General features: G+C 51.5%; 5 protein-coding genes across 5 annotated transcripts; 4 read left to right on the top strand and 1 right to left on the bottom strand.

Annotated features, from left to right (window-relative positions):
• Positions 1-781: 781 nt before the first annotated feature.
• Positions 782-5,002, bottom strand: AYO20_02495 (hypothetical protein; the record flags this gene model as incomplete). Its single annotated transcript, XM_022640799.1, has 1 exon — positions 782-5,002. One exon carries the CDS (start codon positions 5,000-5,002, stop codon positions 782-784), a length of 4,221 nt encoding a protein of 1,406 aa, XP_022503055.1.
• A 456-nt stretch (positions 5,003-5,458) lies between these two features.
• On the top strand, positions 5,459-6,881 carry AYO20_02494 (histone acetyltransferase type B subunit 2; the record flags this gene model as incomplete). The annotated part of the gene is made up of 3 exons (XM_022640798.1): positions 5,459-5,480; positions 5,538-5,703; positions 5,756-6,881. 3 exons carry the CDS (start codon positions 5,459-5,461, stop codon positions 6,879-6,881), a joined length of 1,314 nt encoding a protein of 437 aa, XP_022503054.1.
• Positions 6,882-8,369: 1,488 nt separating this feature from the next.
• On the top strand, positions 8,370-9,662 carry AYO20_02493 (hypothetical protein; the record flags this gene model as incomplete). Its single annotated transcript, XM_022640797.1, has 1 exon — positions 8,370-9,662. The coding sequence occupies one exon, from the start codon at positions 8,370-8,372 to the stop codon at positions 9,660-9,662; it is 1,293 nt and encodes a 430-aa protein (XP_022503053.1).
• Positions 9,663-10,200: 538 nt separating this feature from the next.
• Positions 10,201-11,304, top strand: AYO20_02492 (hypothetical protein; the record flags this gene model as incomplete). The annotated part of the gene is made up of 1 exon (XM_022640796.1): positions 10,201-11,304. One exon carries the CDS (start codon positions 10,201-10,203, stop codon positions 11,302-11,304), a length of 1,104 nt encoding a protein of 367 aa, XP_022503052.1.
• Positions 11,305-11,733: 429 nt separating this feature from the next.
• On the top strand, positions 11,734-13,212 carry AYO20_02491 (hypothetical protein; the record flags this gene model as incomplete). Its single annotated transcript, XM_022640795.1, has 3 exons — positions 11,734-12,103; positions 12,168-12,589; positions 12,649-13,212. 3 exons carry the CDS (start codon positions 11,734-11,736, stop codon positions 13,210-13,212), a joined length of 1,356 nt encoding a protein of 451 aa, XP_022503051.1.
• Between the last annotated feature and the right edge of the window lie 796 nt (positions 13,213-14,008).

The following is a 14,008-nucleotide window of genomic DNA, read 5'->3' as shown; positions in this document are numbered from 1 at the left end:
TCACGATCTCCGAGAACCCAGCGAGAGAGAGAGAGAGAGAAAGAGATGCAATCCAAGTGGAAGAGTTCGGGGGTGAGTGTAAACCTTTGGCGACAACAACGCCCCCTCGGCGAAAGCATACATATAAGCACAAGGCGGGGCCTTTCCACCAGCTCGCCGAAGCTAGAACAGGGAAAACAGGTCCTTGATGCTCCGTAGTTAGTCAGGCAAATGGGTCGTCGGATGACGTGCATCGCCTGTTGCGCAAGCGTCCGTCGGAAAGGGACAATCATCCAGGGTGAAACAGGAACATGGTAGAGGGACCAGCAAACAAAGGACAAAAGGGTCCAGGTGGAAATGCAGCCATGAGAGCCCTGGCTGCCTGGTTGTTGAGTCTTCCCACCTATGGCTTTTCTTCGGCTGGGCCGCGTTTCTTTCAGGCGATTGTTTCCGCAACCTCGTATTCTCGACACTTTTCATTCGAGCATGTGGCAGTTGTACTGATCGACTTGGACGAGTGCCGGATCCATCGAAATTGCGGGCTTTTGTCATTGCTTGCAAGGATCGCTAGCCTTGCTCGGAAACACCCAATCGCCCGTGGATACCGTCCGGACCATATCGTTCAACTGGAGCGATAACATCGGCTTCCTCCGTGTGACTGAATCCCTTTACTCACTAATATCTTCTAGCAACCCCAACTCAGCTCACCACATGCCGTCGAAGAGAAAATCATACACCTGCCTAAGACCGAGGAACGTTTTGCTAATCATACAGGGTTGCAGTGCCAGTAGGCACAGTCAACTCACACTCCTCCACGCGGCGTTGCACCTCGTCCTCCCCTAGACGTACCACCTCGTCCTCGACCACGACCCCGTGGGGTGGCAGGCTGATTCAAGCTTGCAGGTGGAGGAACATTGTTCTGCGATTTCGGCCGGAAATTAGGATTGTTCTGGACAACTCCAGTTTGAGCGTCTCCTCGATCCACGATAGTGTATCCTCCTCGAGCACTGACATGACCCATCGATGCACGGCCACCACGACCATGTTGGCCATTCGTCGCATTGCCCCGGTGACCGTTGGCAGGTGAGCCAGACATGTTCCGGATTGGCATGGAAGTTCCAGTCAACTGGCCTCGACCGCCAGATGCATGGCCAGATACAGCTCCACGCCACGTACCCCGCAATGCTGGAGGAGTCCCGGCTGGACGTAATTGACCCGAGCCTCCGATGCCAGGTTGGCCATAACCGGGGACGGTGAGAGGCGAGTGCCCTGTGCCATTGGTTTGTCGGTTTGCGCTTGCCTTTGACGAAGCAAGCACTTGTCGATTGCTGAGGTTCAAAACAGACCATGTCGGCACAGTGGATCCCCGGAATGGTGAGCAGCGGTCTCCCAACGATGTCCCACTCATAAAAGAGACGTCGAAGACAACATCAAGCCAGGTTTCCCTCGTGGTTTGGGTCAGACCAACAACAGTTCCCTTGGAGGCAATCGGGACTTTGCCCGAGTCAGCCACGTAAATCACCCTGTCTCCGAGACTAAATCTTTGGTTTCCAAGACGCCATTGCGCATCCGAGGGCTTCAAAAGCGCATTTCGAGGGACTCCTCCAATGGTTTTGTTGTACGGAGCAGGCTCTGAGCGAAGTGCTTCGTCCGCAGCTTGCTCGATGCGCTTCACAATCTCGGAATCCAATTGCTCGGCTTCGAGCGGGACTCTCTCGAAGCTCTTTGACTCGATCTCTTTCAACCATGCTTGAATCTCTTTCACTTTTTCTTTGGCCTGCTGTTCGTCGCCAGGAAAGTATGCTGTTGCAGGTAACATGTCTCCTTGCGGGTTCTTGTGGATGCCGGCAATGAACTGCGGAAATCGTATCATGTATTGCTGAATCAGTTCAACAGCCGCTCGACTGAACTCCCAGCCGCTCTGGCCTTTGCGTGAGTAGCCGAGAACTTTGAGCTTTTTGGCTTCAAACTTGAGATTCAGGCCCAAGTTCACTCTGGAATCGTCTACCGTGATGGAAAATGAGGAGGTGATCTTTGCTAGTGCCAGGGGATTCAAGCCGAGGCTCTGGGCAACCTGGTATGAAGGTGTATAGGGTGACAACCTTTCTGCCTGACGGGCAATGTCGCGTCCAAACTCCACCTGACGTGCTTTCGAGAGTGCAATCAAACATTTTGCTTTGCCGTTCTCATGGCCGATAACACTGACAGGGCGTCCATAAGCATAATCTCCAAGGAAGAAGGCGTTGGTACCGTCTGGAAATTCTTCTTCGATGGGTCGAGCTGCTTGCTCAATGAAACGAATGTCCTCGCTGATCACATTTTCCACTATAAGCTGAGTCGCATGGATAGTGTCGAGGCCTGGAAGCTCGGCAAATTCCTTGACAGTCGATCCGTCGTCCAGTTTCTTGAGGCCCTTGAGCATCTCGACGTGGACCAGAGATTCCACTTCGCCGATCAGCATTCCGAGTCTCTTGCTGTAGAACTTCTCAATTCGATCTGCCTTCTTCCGGAACTGGTCGATTTCGTTTCCAGAGTGCTCAATTGCCCTGATCTGATGAGGCACGCTTGTCCCATCATCCGCCATGACATAGTCGAAAAGCTCGTCCGAAACTTTGACAATCTTTGCTTCTTGTAAGAACGGGTATCCGACATAGACACGCCTGTCCAAAAGAACTTTGGCATACTCCACTTTGGTTCGCGTTTCGGTATCTGACAAGGTGACGATCATGCTCTCATTGCGGCTGTCTTGCTGGAAGACATTCACGCCGTGGAATCCCAACGAGCCGGTAAATGGGAGCGTCTTCAAACTCGGAAAGCCAGCCAAAGCTGCGATACCAAGTTTGACCCCTTCCACCAGACCCACATACGGCTCCAGCCCATCCATTGTCGGAAGCTCAAATTCATTTTGGATGCAGTGACAATGCGGTAGATCTGGGAAGATTCCGACAAATGATGAAGGGTAAGTGTAGTCGACCTCTGGAGAATACGTGAATTTCAAGCTCACCCCAAAGTCATTGCGGAGGCGTTCGTCTTCGGTAAGCAGAGCATCCTTAGAAGCCATAGCATCGAGAAGCCGCCGCTCGTCAATGAATGGAATCTTGACCACAGCTTCCCATTCCTGTTTCTTGCCATTCATATCCAGTGCAAAATCTCGGGGATAGAAATCGATGATGGGTGAATCTTTTGATGTCATCAACTCGTGATAAACTTCTGGGACAATTTTCTTGCTTCGATCCGGAAGAACGCCCATCAGCTGTTGAAATGGCCGGAAAGGTTGACCGAGTTTGAAATGCATATCCGCGCCCAGACCTCTCTTGACGTCCGAAATCATCGGTGAGTAGTGATATTGATAAAACCAAGGCCACGAAGCAACACCACGATAATAGTAGAAAAGGACCCATTGCAATCCCTGTACGTAGTTTTCCGCCAATTTCCTTAAGCCCTCTTCGTTCTCAAGGCCCCAGCCGAACTTTTCCTTGTAGTATTGATCTTTCCATTCCTGAAACTTTTGATCGTACTTCTTCTGCATGTCTTGTTGCGCTTGCTCGTCGGTGCTCTCTTCGATTTTCGCATTCTCATATCTCTTCAAGACCCGCATTATGGCCAATTCCGACTCTTCGTCTTCTTCGTCCGACTCTGCCTGTGCGCCCTTGGGAGGGAATTCCAACTGAAGGAAGCGGTTGCCGTCGCTGTCTTCCTTTGTGGACCACTGCAAATTCAAGTCGGTGGCGAGTTGCTGGACAAATTTACGATCTCGTGCCGGAAGTGTGGAAGATAGTTTGAGTGGCTGTTTTGTCGCCGGGTCCTTGTTGAGAGGTGATATAAAGTACTTCTTCACCTCCTTGAAGAGCTGCTTTTGTTCAGGAGAGATCCTGACAGGACCACGGGAAGTCGTCAGTGGCTCGTCTGCATTTTGTCCATTCCGTTTCGCGTCGATCCATTTGGCACCTGCATATTCTGCCTCAAAGAAACGATCTTCTACCTCCGCCAACTCATCCAGGAGCACTCCCAGCCGTTGGAGGTTGATCACACCATGCTCGTTGATGTAACCGCCCAATGTTGGGAGAATTTGTTTGTATTTTTGGAACATGAGTGCCAGCGCCCCTTCGTTGATATGCAGATTTGGCAGGTTGGGTAAGAAATCGTTTCCAACAAAGAAAGCCATTAAGATGAAGTCGTCGATGATTCGTTCCATATCATAATCAAATTCAAGAGCGCCCGGCTGCTTTAGCTCTTGGAACTCTAGTTCCAGGTATTCTCTGACAATACAAAGATGCATGAGGTAGAAGTTCTGATGCTCCAACTCCTTGGACTTCTTTTGTGACTGTCTTCCGAAAGTAACTTCCTCGCGAAGCAAGCAGAAATGTGGGTCGTGGCTCAGCAGACCCAACATGATCAGATCAGCATCCAGCCCATACAAACAGTGACGTACATTGGGGTCGTAGTCAGGCTGCGCTTTGGCTTGTCGGATATACTCCATGATTTTGTGTTCCCCTTCTCCGGGAACTTCGTGACCAGACAACACGACCTCGACGCCTTGCCAATCGACGTCTTCAGAGACCTTCTTGCTGATGAAATACTTGAGCTGTTTAGTAAGCCTGGCCATGAATTCTGTACCAGGCGTAATGCAATTGCTGTCAAACGGATCTTCCTTGGGCAACTCCACGCCTTCTTTAATTGCTTTTTCACGAGCCTTCTCTGCGTCGAGGGCGGTACGAAAGCGGCGAGAGCGCTGTTGATTCATCTTGGCCCGGGGCGCCACTCCATCGACGGCCATGAAAAACAGCTTTTTCGGTTTTATCTTGCCGAAAAGATGCTCTATATAGTTGAAGATGGCGATGAACATCTTGTCCTCCGTCATCCGGAAAGAAGGGGAGTCAGAGTCCTTGTGCGTACAATTGTGAATGATGCCGTTCATATCGAGGTAAAGACAGTCGAATTCTGGAATGCGGTTCTCTGCGATCAGCTGTGAGATGGCAGGGTATCGCTCGCTGAGCCATCGAAAGAATTTTGGAACACCCATGGTGGCGGTGGGCGTAAAACCAAGCGACGTAGGTTGAAGTCGGTGAAAAAGAGGGTATACGAAGCTGCCACTTCTCGAAGTTCACATGCGAAGGGCGCAGGTCGCAGATGCGCAGGGATCAAGGCGCGTGTCCTACAGAAACCACCTCTACTTGAAGGTAACGATGTTTATTGCGGGATTGATGATGAGTCGAGGCTGAATGTCGAAGATCTGGCACGGCCTCGCCACTTTTGCGGTCTTGGCGAGCTAGTCCTGTTTTGGCGGTTCACTTAACGCGTCGGTCCCAGTGCGTTTCTGAAGTCTGGAGACAGCGCGTCGCTTTGATCAAGAGCTTCAAAGAGCACAGAGAAGCGGCACCGAACCTATAAGCCATCTGAGTGGCCTGCGCAGCCTTTTCGTCCTGAGATCGCCTTCATCCCTTTCAGTTCACACACGCTCTCTTCTGACACTGACAAAATGGCGGAGGACGACGAGAACAGTAAGGCGACATTATTCACAGCGCAGGTCTAGCTACTAACCAGCATTAAATGTCAAGTGAGCGAACAAGAGTTCAACAATGAAGACGCCGAGACCGAGCAGAAAATCATCAATGAAGAATACAAGACGTGGAAGAAGAACGCTCCTTTTCTCTATGATATGATCCTCAGTACGGCCCTGGATTGGCCTACCCTTACAACTCAGTGGTTCCCAGACGTCACGGCGTAAGAAACCTGCTCTCCTCGGCCATTGTGGTATTATGGCTAATGCGAACAGGGTTCGCGACACCGACTACTCCAAACACCGTCTATTGATTGGCACACATACGGCTGAAGGCCAACCGAACTACCTAGAAGTGGCCAGCGTCCAATTGCCCAACCGCAAGAAACCAGATGTGAAAGACTACAATGAAGAGACAGGAGAAATCGGTGGATACGGTGGCGGATCAACAGGCAAAAATCAAATTGAAGTCAAGTTCAATATTGTCCAGAAGATTGATCACCCTGGCGAGGTCAACAAGGCACGATACCAGCCCGACAACCCGAACATTATCGCTACCATGTGCACGGACGGGCGAGTCATGATCTGGGACCGATCGAAGCTCCCTGGCCTGCCTTCAGGAAGACCTAACCCTACGATAGAGCTCAGTGGGCACACCAAGGAGGGTTACGGTCTCAGTTGGGATCCCTTCCACGCTGGTCAATTGGCCACGGCCAGTGAAGATTTTACAGTCCGACTTTGGGACATCACACAGGCCACTAAAACCAACAAGTTACTCAACGAAGCTCGTCGTTACACCCATCACTGGGGAATCGTAAACGATGTGCAATTCCATCCCCTCCTTCCAAATCTGGTGGGAACTGTCTCCGACGACCTCACCATGCAACTTTTGGATCTTAGACAGGGTGAAACTACCCGATCAGCTGCCAAGGGCGAGAATCAGCATCGGGATGCAATCAACGCCATTGCGTTCAACCTTTCAGTGGATACTGTAGTGGCCACTGGAAGTGCCGACAAGACCATTGCTCTATGGGATCTGCGAAATCTCAAGGACAAGCTGCACGTTCTTGAGGGCCACAAGGACAGTGTGACGACATTGGAATGGCATCCGTTCGAAGAGTCGGTTCTGGCATCAAGCAGTTATGATCGAAGGATAATGTTTTGGGACTTGTCCAAAGTTGGCGAGGAACAGAATCCTGAAGACGGTGAAGACGGACCCCCCGAGCTTCTTTTCATGCACGGAGGACACACCAACCGGATCAGCGATTTCTCATGGAACAAAAACCTTCCCTGGGTGGTGTGCAGTGCAGCGGATGACAACTTGATCCAGGTGTGGAAGGTTGCAGAGGCTATTGTTGGTCCTGACGATGAAGATGTCCCAATGAATGAGCTGGAAGGGTGAACGAAATCAAGTATACTGATGATGAGAGTGTCTGGCTTAGGCTCTGCGGTCTGGAGTCAAAGCTGACAAGTGAAAAAATGGTGGTTTGGATCAAAACCTGGAGCATTTCTGGTGTACCAATACCATCATTTGCATTGAGCGTGGTTTCGTTGCGGGCGCCGTGGCTTTGCATACTAGGAATGGTTGAAGCATCGGGACTATCGAGAGGGCAGAGCAAGGACCATGGGTGGCCATTGCTAAGTCAATTCAACAGGGAACCAGCACCATGAGACGCGATTCGGATGGCAAAAGCCACAGAAACGAATTGTTTGAATCGGATTCTAGCAGCGTGGTACTCATATTGAAGATCTAAAATATCACTCGTGCTTCATCGACAGGTGGTGTGGCTGCGCACATCGGAATCAGCCATGCAGGCACATAGGGGGACGCCTGCCAAGTGCAAATAACGAGTCTCTAACAGTACCTACATATTGTAGGTAGCGATGCTAGGTACTAGGATGGGCTGAAAGGGCTGCTGCTGCTGAGCTTTAGTGGGCTCCTCAATCAAAACTGCGCCTCAATAGCCGTTGTGGGTGCCTGGAAAAATGCTTGTCTGCGATCAACCCCTTATTGGCTCTCCCGCTCCCAGGTTCAAGGGGCCTGTCACCCCTATAAGACTGTGCCACAGTTGGTGGTAGGCTTGTCGTCATCGCCCATCGAGTCCCCGCAAGTGCCCGACAAGTTGCCGCCCTTTCGGACCAGTCCATTGGTTCTCGTATCCCTCGGCCCTGGCGCATCGCCATCTGCCATCACTCAATACAGCCGCTCATACGAGGGTACTCCAACCCACTCGTACCTGGAGATATGGACAGAGTCTGATCAGGCATCAACCATTCTCTTCTCCCCCCGGCTGTACGACCACACGTGGTATCCAAGACCCATCTTCTAATGATAAAGAATGCTGCTGGCATGATTGCCCTTCATCTGGAGTTTGATCACCTTTCGAGACATCTCTTCGCCCCCATTTCAGAGGACGCCGCGTCCCCTCTAAGAACCTGACTACCTCTTCCTCCTCATGCCTGCTCCCTCCCGTTAGGTATGGTCGGTATCCCAAGGAGCAAAGGTTGTCGCATATGCGTCAAGCGTCGAGTCAGGTGTGACTTGACACGTCCAATCTGCAATAACTGCGCCAGAGGCAACCGACCCTGCCCAGGATACGACTCCGATCTGAGGATTTACGATGAAGGCTCAAAACTCCGAAAGCGCTTTGGTCAAGGGGATGAATCAGAGTCGAGGACCGAGTCCGACAGCGTGTCGCCATCTACGAGCCATCAAAGTCAGTCAACAGAGTCTTCGCCCGAAGGTTCAACCGACCTAATCACCCGTTTCAATACACCGGACCTGGAAGCACGTCACTATCGACCCAGCCAAGTGCTACCGGCTCGTAATCCCTTTTTTAACATGCTAGAGAGCCAGATATATCCTGATTTCGATCTTTGGGGGACGCCAATGTCAACAACGGGCTGGGGTGGTCCTCTCAGTGACGACTCAATCTACCTAGAGATCCCGTCAACAATGACACTCAATAACCCCATCTACTCTCCCAACCTAGTACAAGAACAACTCCTCAACACCTTTTCTTCCTCGTTAGGGGGCCACGGTCCACTTTTGCTTCCTCGTCAGATGCGAAGCCACCAGAATTGGCTGGCCCAGTTACCTGCCCTTTTCGGTACAAAACTCCTCGATACTGCGGTTCGCGCAGTCTCTTTGGTTCATTTAAGTCGAACGCAACGGACGGATGTATTTGTGCAAGAATCAAGACAATACTACGGCAAAGCGTTGCGTCTTCTCAATCAGTCGCTCACTGATGATACCAAGGGGATGTCGACCGAGACGCTGTCTGCTACGATTCTACTTTCATTCTACGAAATGTTTGCTTCCGACTCGAATCAGTCCTGGGTGCGCCATGCTGGTGGCGCCGGGACATTGATGCGCATTCGTGGACCAGACCGTCACCTAGCAGGACTGGATCGGGATGTCTACCTTGCTTACCGCCATACCATCGTCATTGATGCCTTCATGAGAGAAGAAGCCTGCTTTCTAGCCGAGCCCCAATGGATAGACATGGCCAAGAAGATTCATGAAGATCTGCGAGCCACTGGCATTCCTGACGAGCGAATGGGGATTTTCGACCTCGCCGAGGAGTTCTACATGGAGCACATCTTTATTCCAAAGACTTTACGCGATTCTCGGAATTTAGGCGAGGCTCGACGGAAGTTGCCCCCCGACCAATATGCGGCCCATTTAGAGACACTCCTCGCGAGGACGCGATTGCATAGAGCCAACCTCAAATCTATCAATCTAAGACTCCGAGCAGCCCTGAAGAAACAAGGCCTCGAAACCTTGTCAATGGAAACCATGGATCCCGTCTTTCCAAAACAGTACATCTTTGTCAACGTATTTGTTGCGTCAACGCACGTTGGCTATTGGACAATCATGGTCATCCTCAACCTCATTTTAAAGGACATCGAAAAAGATGTCGCGCCCGAGAAGCACGACCTGTACCTTATGGAGAATCGGGAAATTGCTCGAGAGATATGTCGGACTGCGCCGTTCATGTTGACATCATCTTTTCTGGGACCGTTTTTTATCATCTTCGCTCTCAGACTGTGCTTGATGGTGTTTGAGCCTGGACTAGAAAGAGATTGGGTAGTACAAAAACTCATCAAAATTGGTGATACCCATATGAGAATGGCCTCGGACATCCCGCCATTTGATCCAAAGTCAACCTTTTATGACTAGAGCACAGTCCACCCCAAGTTCTCTTTCGTTCTGGGGACGGGGAAAAGCCAATATACTTGTCGACCGATGACGGATTCAGTTGAGCAAATTGAAACCAGGATGGCAGCAGCACGGATCATCAGGGCATCTACCAAGGCACAACAGCAAGTTCTCTATTGGCACATATCTCCAGAATATTCCATCCAAACAGGACGTATGGAGACCTTTGCCACCACTCGTCTTCAATGTTCAATCACCAGACTTGGCAACGGACGAAATTTTGGGCTGTATGGCCCACCGTAATGCTCCGCTCCTTAGTAATGGGCAAACTGCGAGTTCTACAACTGGAAGAATGATTGGAGTGCGATCAAAACATGGGGGACGTGCTTGTAGTCATGGTGGTCGAGACAAATGCCGCATGTTGTGTATATAAAGCCATGCATTGCACGTCCTGGCTTCTGCCTTTATCGCTACCCCGGAGTGTCCTTCAGCAACGTACTCACCGAGCACACCACCATCTACCAAGAACCCGAAGAGCATATTAGCATCGACATCCACAATGAGCACGCATCCCGCTGTGGTGACCGTTGGCCCAGGTCTGCCGCTGGAAGTGCATCAGGTCCCGACTACAGCACCAACTGCAAACGAAGTTCGAGTTCGATGTGAATGGACTGCCTCGACGCCCCTGGACTTACACCAAGCTGACGGCGGACTTCTGGTCAAACATCCGCAGATATTAGGCGACGGTGTTGCTGGCACTGTCGTTGAAATTGGACCTGATGTCACCAAATTGAAGGTTGGGGACAAAGTCTTTGGCTTCACCTGGCGTACCCCAGCCGAGAAAGCACATCAGGAATACGTAGTTGCGCCAGAGTTCTTGTTCGGCAAGATTCCCCCCAATGTCACAATGCAGCAGGCAGTGACAGTCCCCAACAACTTTGTGACCGCATGGCACACCTTTACAAAGGATTTCGGCTTCGAATTGCCCTGGCCGAAACCGGAGGGATATACGCCAAGGGAGAGGGATTCGTGGATATTGATTTGGGGCGGAAGTTCCAGTGTGGGACAGTACGCCTTACAAATCTTGAAGTGGTATGGATATGGCAACATCGTTACAACGGCTGGCCCGAAGCATCATACGAAATTACGTGGCTACGGCGCAGCTGAGTGTTTCGACTATCGTGATCCAGGAATCGAGCAGAAACTTACCGCCCTCACGGATGCCCAAACCGGATCTAGTGGGTTCCATTTCATCCTCGACTGTATTGGCAGCCTGGATGGCAGCGTGGTGCCCATATCACGAATTGTGAGGCCACAAACCGGCACAAAAGTCGCGATTCTCCTGCCAATCATCGTAAAAGACGCCGCTGAGGGAGTGCAACCGATATACGAGATGGATGTAAACAAGGCGGCCCGGTGGCCGCAAGGAGTGCAAGCGGTGGGCGTTCGAACGCACTATTACTTGGAGAACAAGTTCCTGGCGGAACATCTGCAGAGCGAAATCATGCCTGAATGTCTCGCCAAAGGTATTATCGAAGCAAATGAGCAGGTTATTGTCGAAGGCGAAACAACGTTACAGAGGGCGGAAAAGGCGTTGAAGATGTTACGGGAGAAGAAGGTCAGCGGTGCCAGATTGGTGTGGCGAGTCTCAGATGGAGTATGAGAAACTCGTTGACTTGTGTCTGGCGAGTCCCAGTCATCGTATCTGGTACGAAGATGGGGAAGAAAAAGAGCGAGTATGAAGTGTAACGATAGAGGCACATAATATAGCAGTATATTTGTTGGCTGTGTGATAATTGGTCCGCAGCGCAGGCGAGAGCAGTGGGGACCTCTACGCCATATTATTTCATGTCCAGATTCAAAAAGTACAAACTGCACACCCAAACACCCCACTGCAGGTGCACCTGGGGACAACTTCGCAGTCGGAGAATTTCCCTTGATGCTATATCACTTCTTATCCTTGTCAAACCTTTAATGGCCAGCAACGCTGCGTGATCAATAATCACTCGGTCTCCTGTCTCCTCGCCCGCTCCGCCTCTCCCACTTTCTCTCCTCGGTACCTCCGACCGCTGACCAGTTCAAGAACCACAAGATGACACTCTGGGGGCAAGACACGGTCAGAGATGTCGCCGAATCGGTGGGCATCCTGAATCTGAACAAAGAAGTCAACCAGGCGCTGTGTCGCGATGTCGAATACCGCATCTCCCAAGTCCTACAAGAAGCCCTCAAGTTCATGAAACATGCCCGCCGAACCATCCTCTGGTCACAAGACATCTCACAGGCACTGCGCGTGCTGGACATCGAACCTCTTTATGGCTATGAGTCTACTCGGCCGTTGAAATATGGGGAGGCGTCATTGGGACCAGGACAACCGCTGTTCTACGTGGAGGATGAAGAGATGGATTTTGAGAAGCTCATCAACGCGCCTCTCCCCAAGGTGCCAAGAGAAGTCACATTCACAGGTGCGTGGGAAATGTTATGGCTAAGGGACCCGTGCGAGCATTTGCTGACCTGTGTTTGATGTAGCTCACTGGCTGGCTGTGGAGGGTGTTCAACCTTCGATACCTCAAAACCCGACCTCGACCGAAGCAAGGAATCTCGAATTAGTCCCCAAAGGGCCGAATGCAAACCCTGCCCTGGCTGCGATGAGCGGTGCTGACAACACCACCACGACGAAACCTCAGGTCAAACATATCCTCTCCAAAGAACTACAGCTATACTTTGAGAAGGTTTGCGCGTCAGTGCTGGATGAAACACAACCGGAGTATCGCGCGGCAGGGTTGGCCAGCCTGAAAGAAGACCCCGGTCTACATCAGCTGGTGCCTTATTTCGTGCAATTTGTAGCGGAAAAGGTCACGCACAACTTGAAGGATCTATTCGTGCTCACGCAGATGATGATGCTCACGGATGCCTTGACCCGGAACGACAAACTCAATTTGACCCCTTACGTGCGTACCCTATAACGAAATAGCAGATTGCGTGGGCTGTAGGCTAACTGGGATGACAGGTTGCCTCAATGATCCCCCCGGTACTGACCTGCTTGATTGGACGCACTTTGGGCACTGGCATTGGGGCACTTGATCATTACGACCTCCGCGATCTAGCTGGGTCCCTGTTGGGCCATCTCTGCAACAAATACTCCAAATACTCACATAACCTCAAACCTCGTCTAGCGCGATCCTGCCTGAAGACCTTCCTCGATCCCAAGAAGCCATATGGCAGCCACTACGGCGCCATCCTTGGATTAAAAGCCATTGGGGGAGCGGAAGTGGTTCGGCAGCTGATACTACCCAATGTCAAAGCGTATGGGGAGCTATTGGAGGAGGATATCCAGGAGTCAAGCATGAAGAAGGCCGAGGCAGAAAAGGTCGTCAGTGCGATCCTGAACGCCCTCGGGACACTGGTAGACGATGACATCCCCATGATGAATGGACACTCAGCTGAAACTGCAGCCACCACCCGGAGCCAGCTAATTGACAAGCTTGGAGAAGTTATTGGAGGCAGGATCGCGGATTCGGGGAACACGCGGTTCGCCAGAGCAGTGCTTGAGGGAGATGTCGCCGGGTTATGAGCAGTCAGAGGGTTGCCATGTGCAGGGGTGCATTCTGAAGCATTTAATGTACCTTTAGACAGCAAGGCGTTGGAGGAAGTCATGGAGGATTTGGAAAGGGAAAGAAAAGGCCACGCATGTTGTGATACCCGGACATTTGAATCAACTGGCGTTTTGAAGCCAGAGGTCTGTTGGAGTGAGCCAGGAGGCACGCGTGCGCGTCCGAGTAACACTACTATAGTCCTCACGTGCACCCAGGCTGGCCAAACACAGGAGGATGACGTTGTCCGAGCTGGCCTACAAAGCACATCCTACGTACGAGACACGCATATGTAATTGTAGAGGGAAAGGAGTTGATTCCTTTCAACCATGAAGACGAGATTTGACCGTCACCTGTCCCTCCACAAGCACCAGGGCTGGTTGCGTGCGTGCCAACTGTCATTTGACTGTCATTTGAGTGACTGCGCCTTCACCACCACCGCTTCTCTACAATGCCGATCTCCCTGCGCTGGCCCCAGCAGCCCGCCTGCCTGCACCCATCCTGCGCTTGTCCACAACCGTCGCTTTCTTACCTACTTCGTTCTTTTGCCCACAGACGACTAGAGGCTCGTCATTTTGTAGGGCTGACCGGCTCGCCGACCTCCTGAAGAGACTTGTGCAACACTACCGAGATTTGACTTCCGTTCCTGGCAATCGCTCCACCTCGTCCAGGCCTAAAGAATCAATCTACGTCAATTCATCCTTCGTGCCTTCAGCCTGTGGCCCCTGACAAAAAAACAAATGGCCTTGTCTGTGGCCCAGGACACTTTCGCCCCCT

This window comes from Fonsecaea nubica, assembly GCF_001646965.1.
Source record: "Fonsecaea nubica strain CBS 269.64 chromosome Unknown Scaff11, whole genome shotgun sequence".
Classification (NCBI taxonomy): domain Eukaryota; kingdom Fungi; phylum Ascomycota; class Eurotiomycetes; order Chaetothyriales; family Herpotrichiellaceae; genus Fonsecaea; species Fonsecaea nubica.
This window is presented reverse-complemented; position numbering and strand designations above follow the sequence as displayed.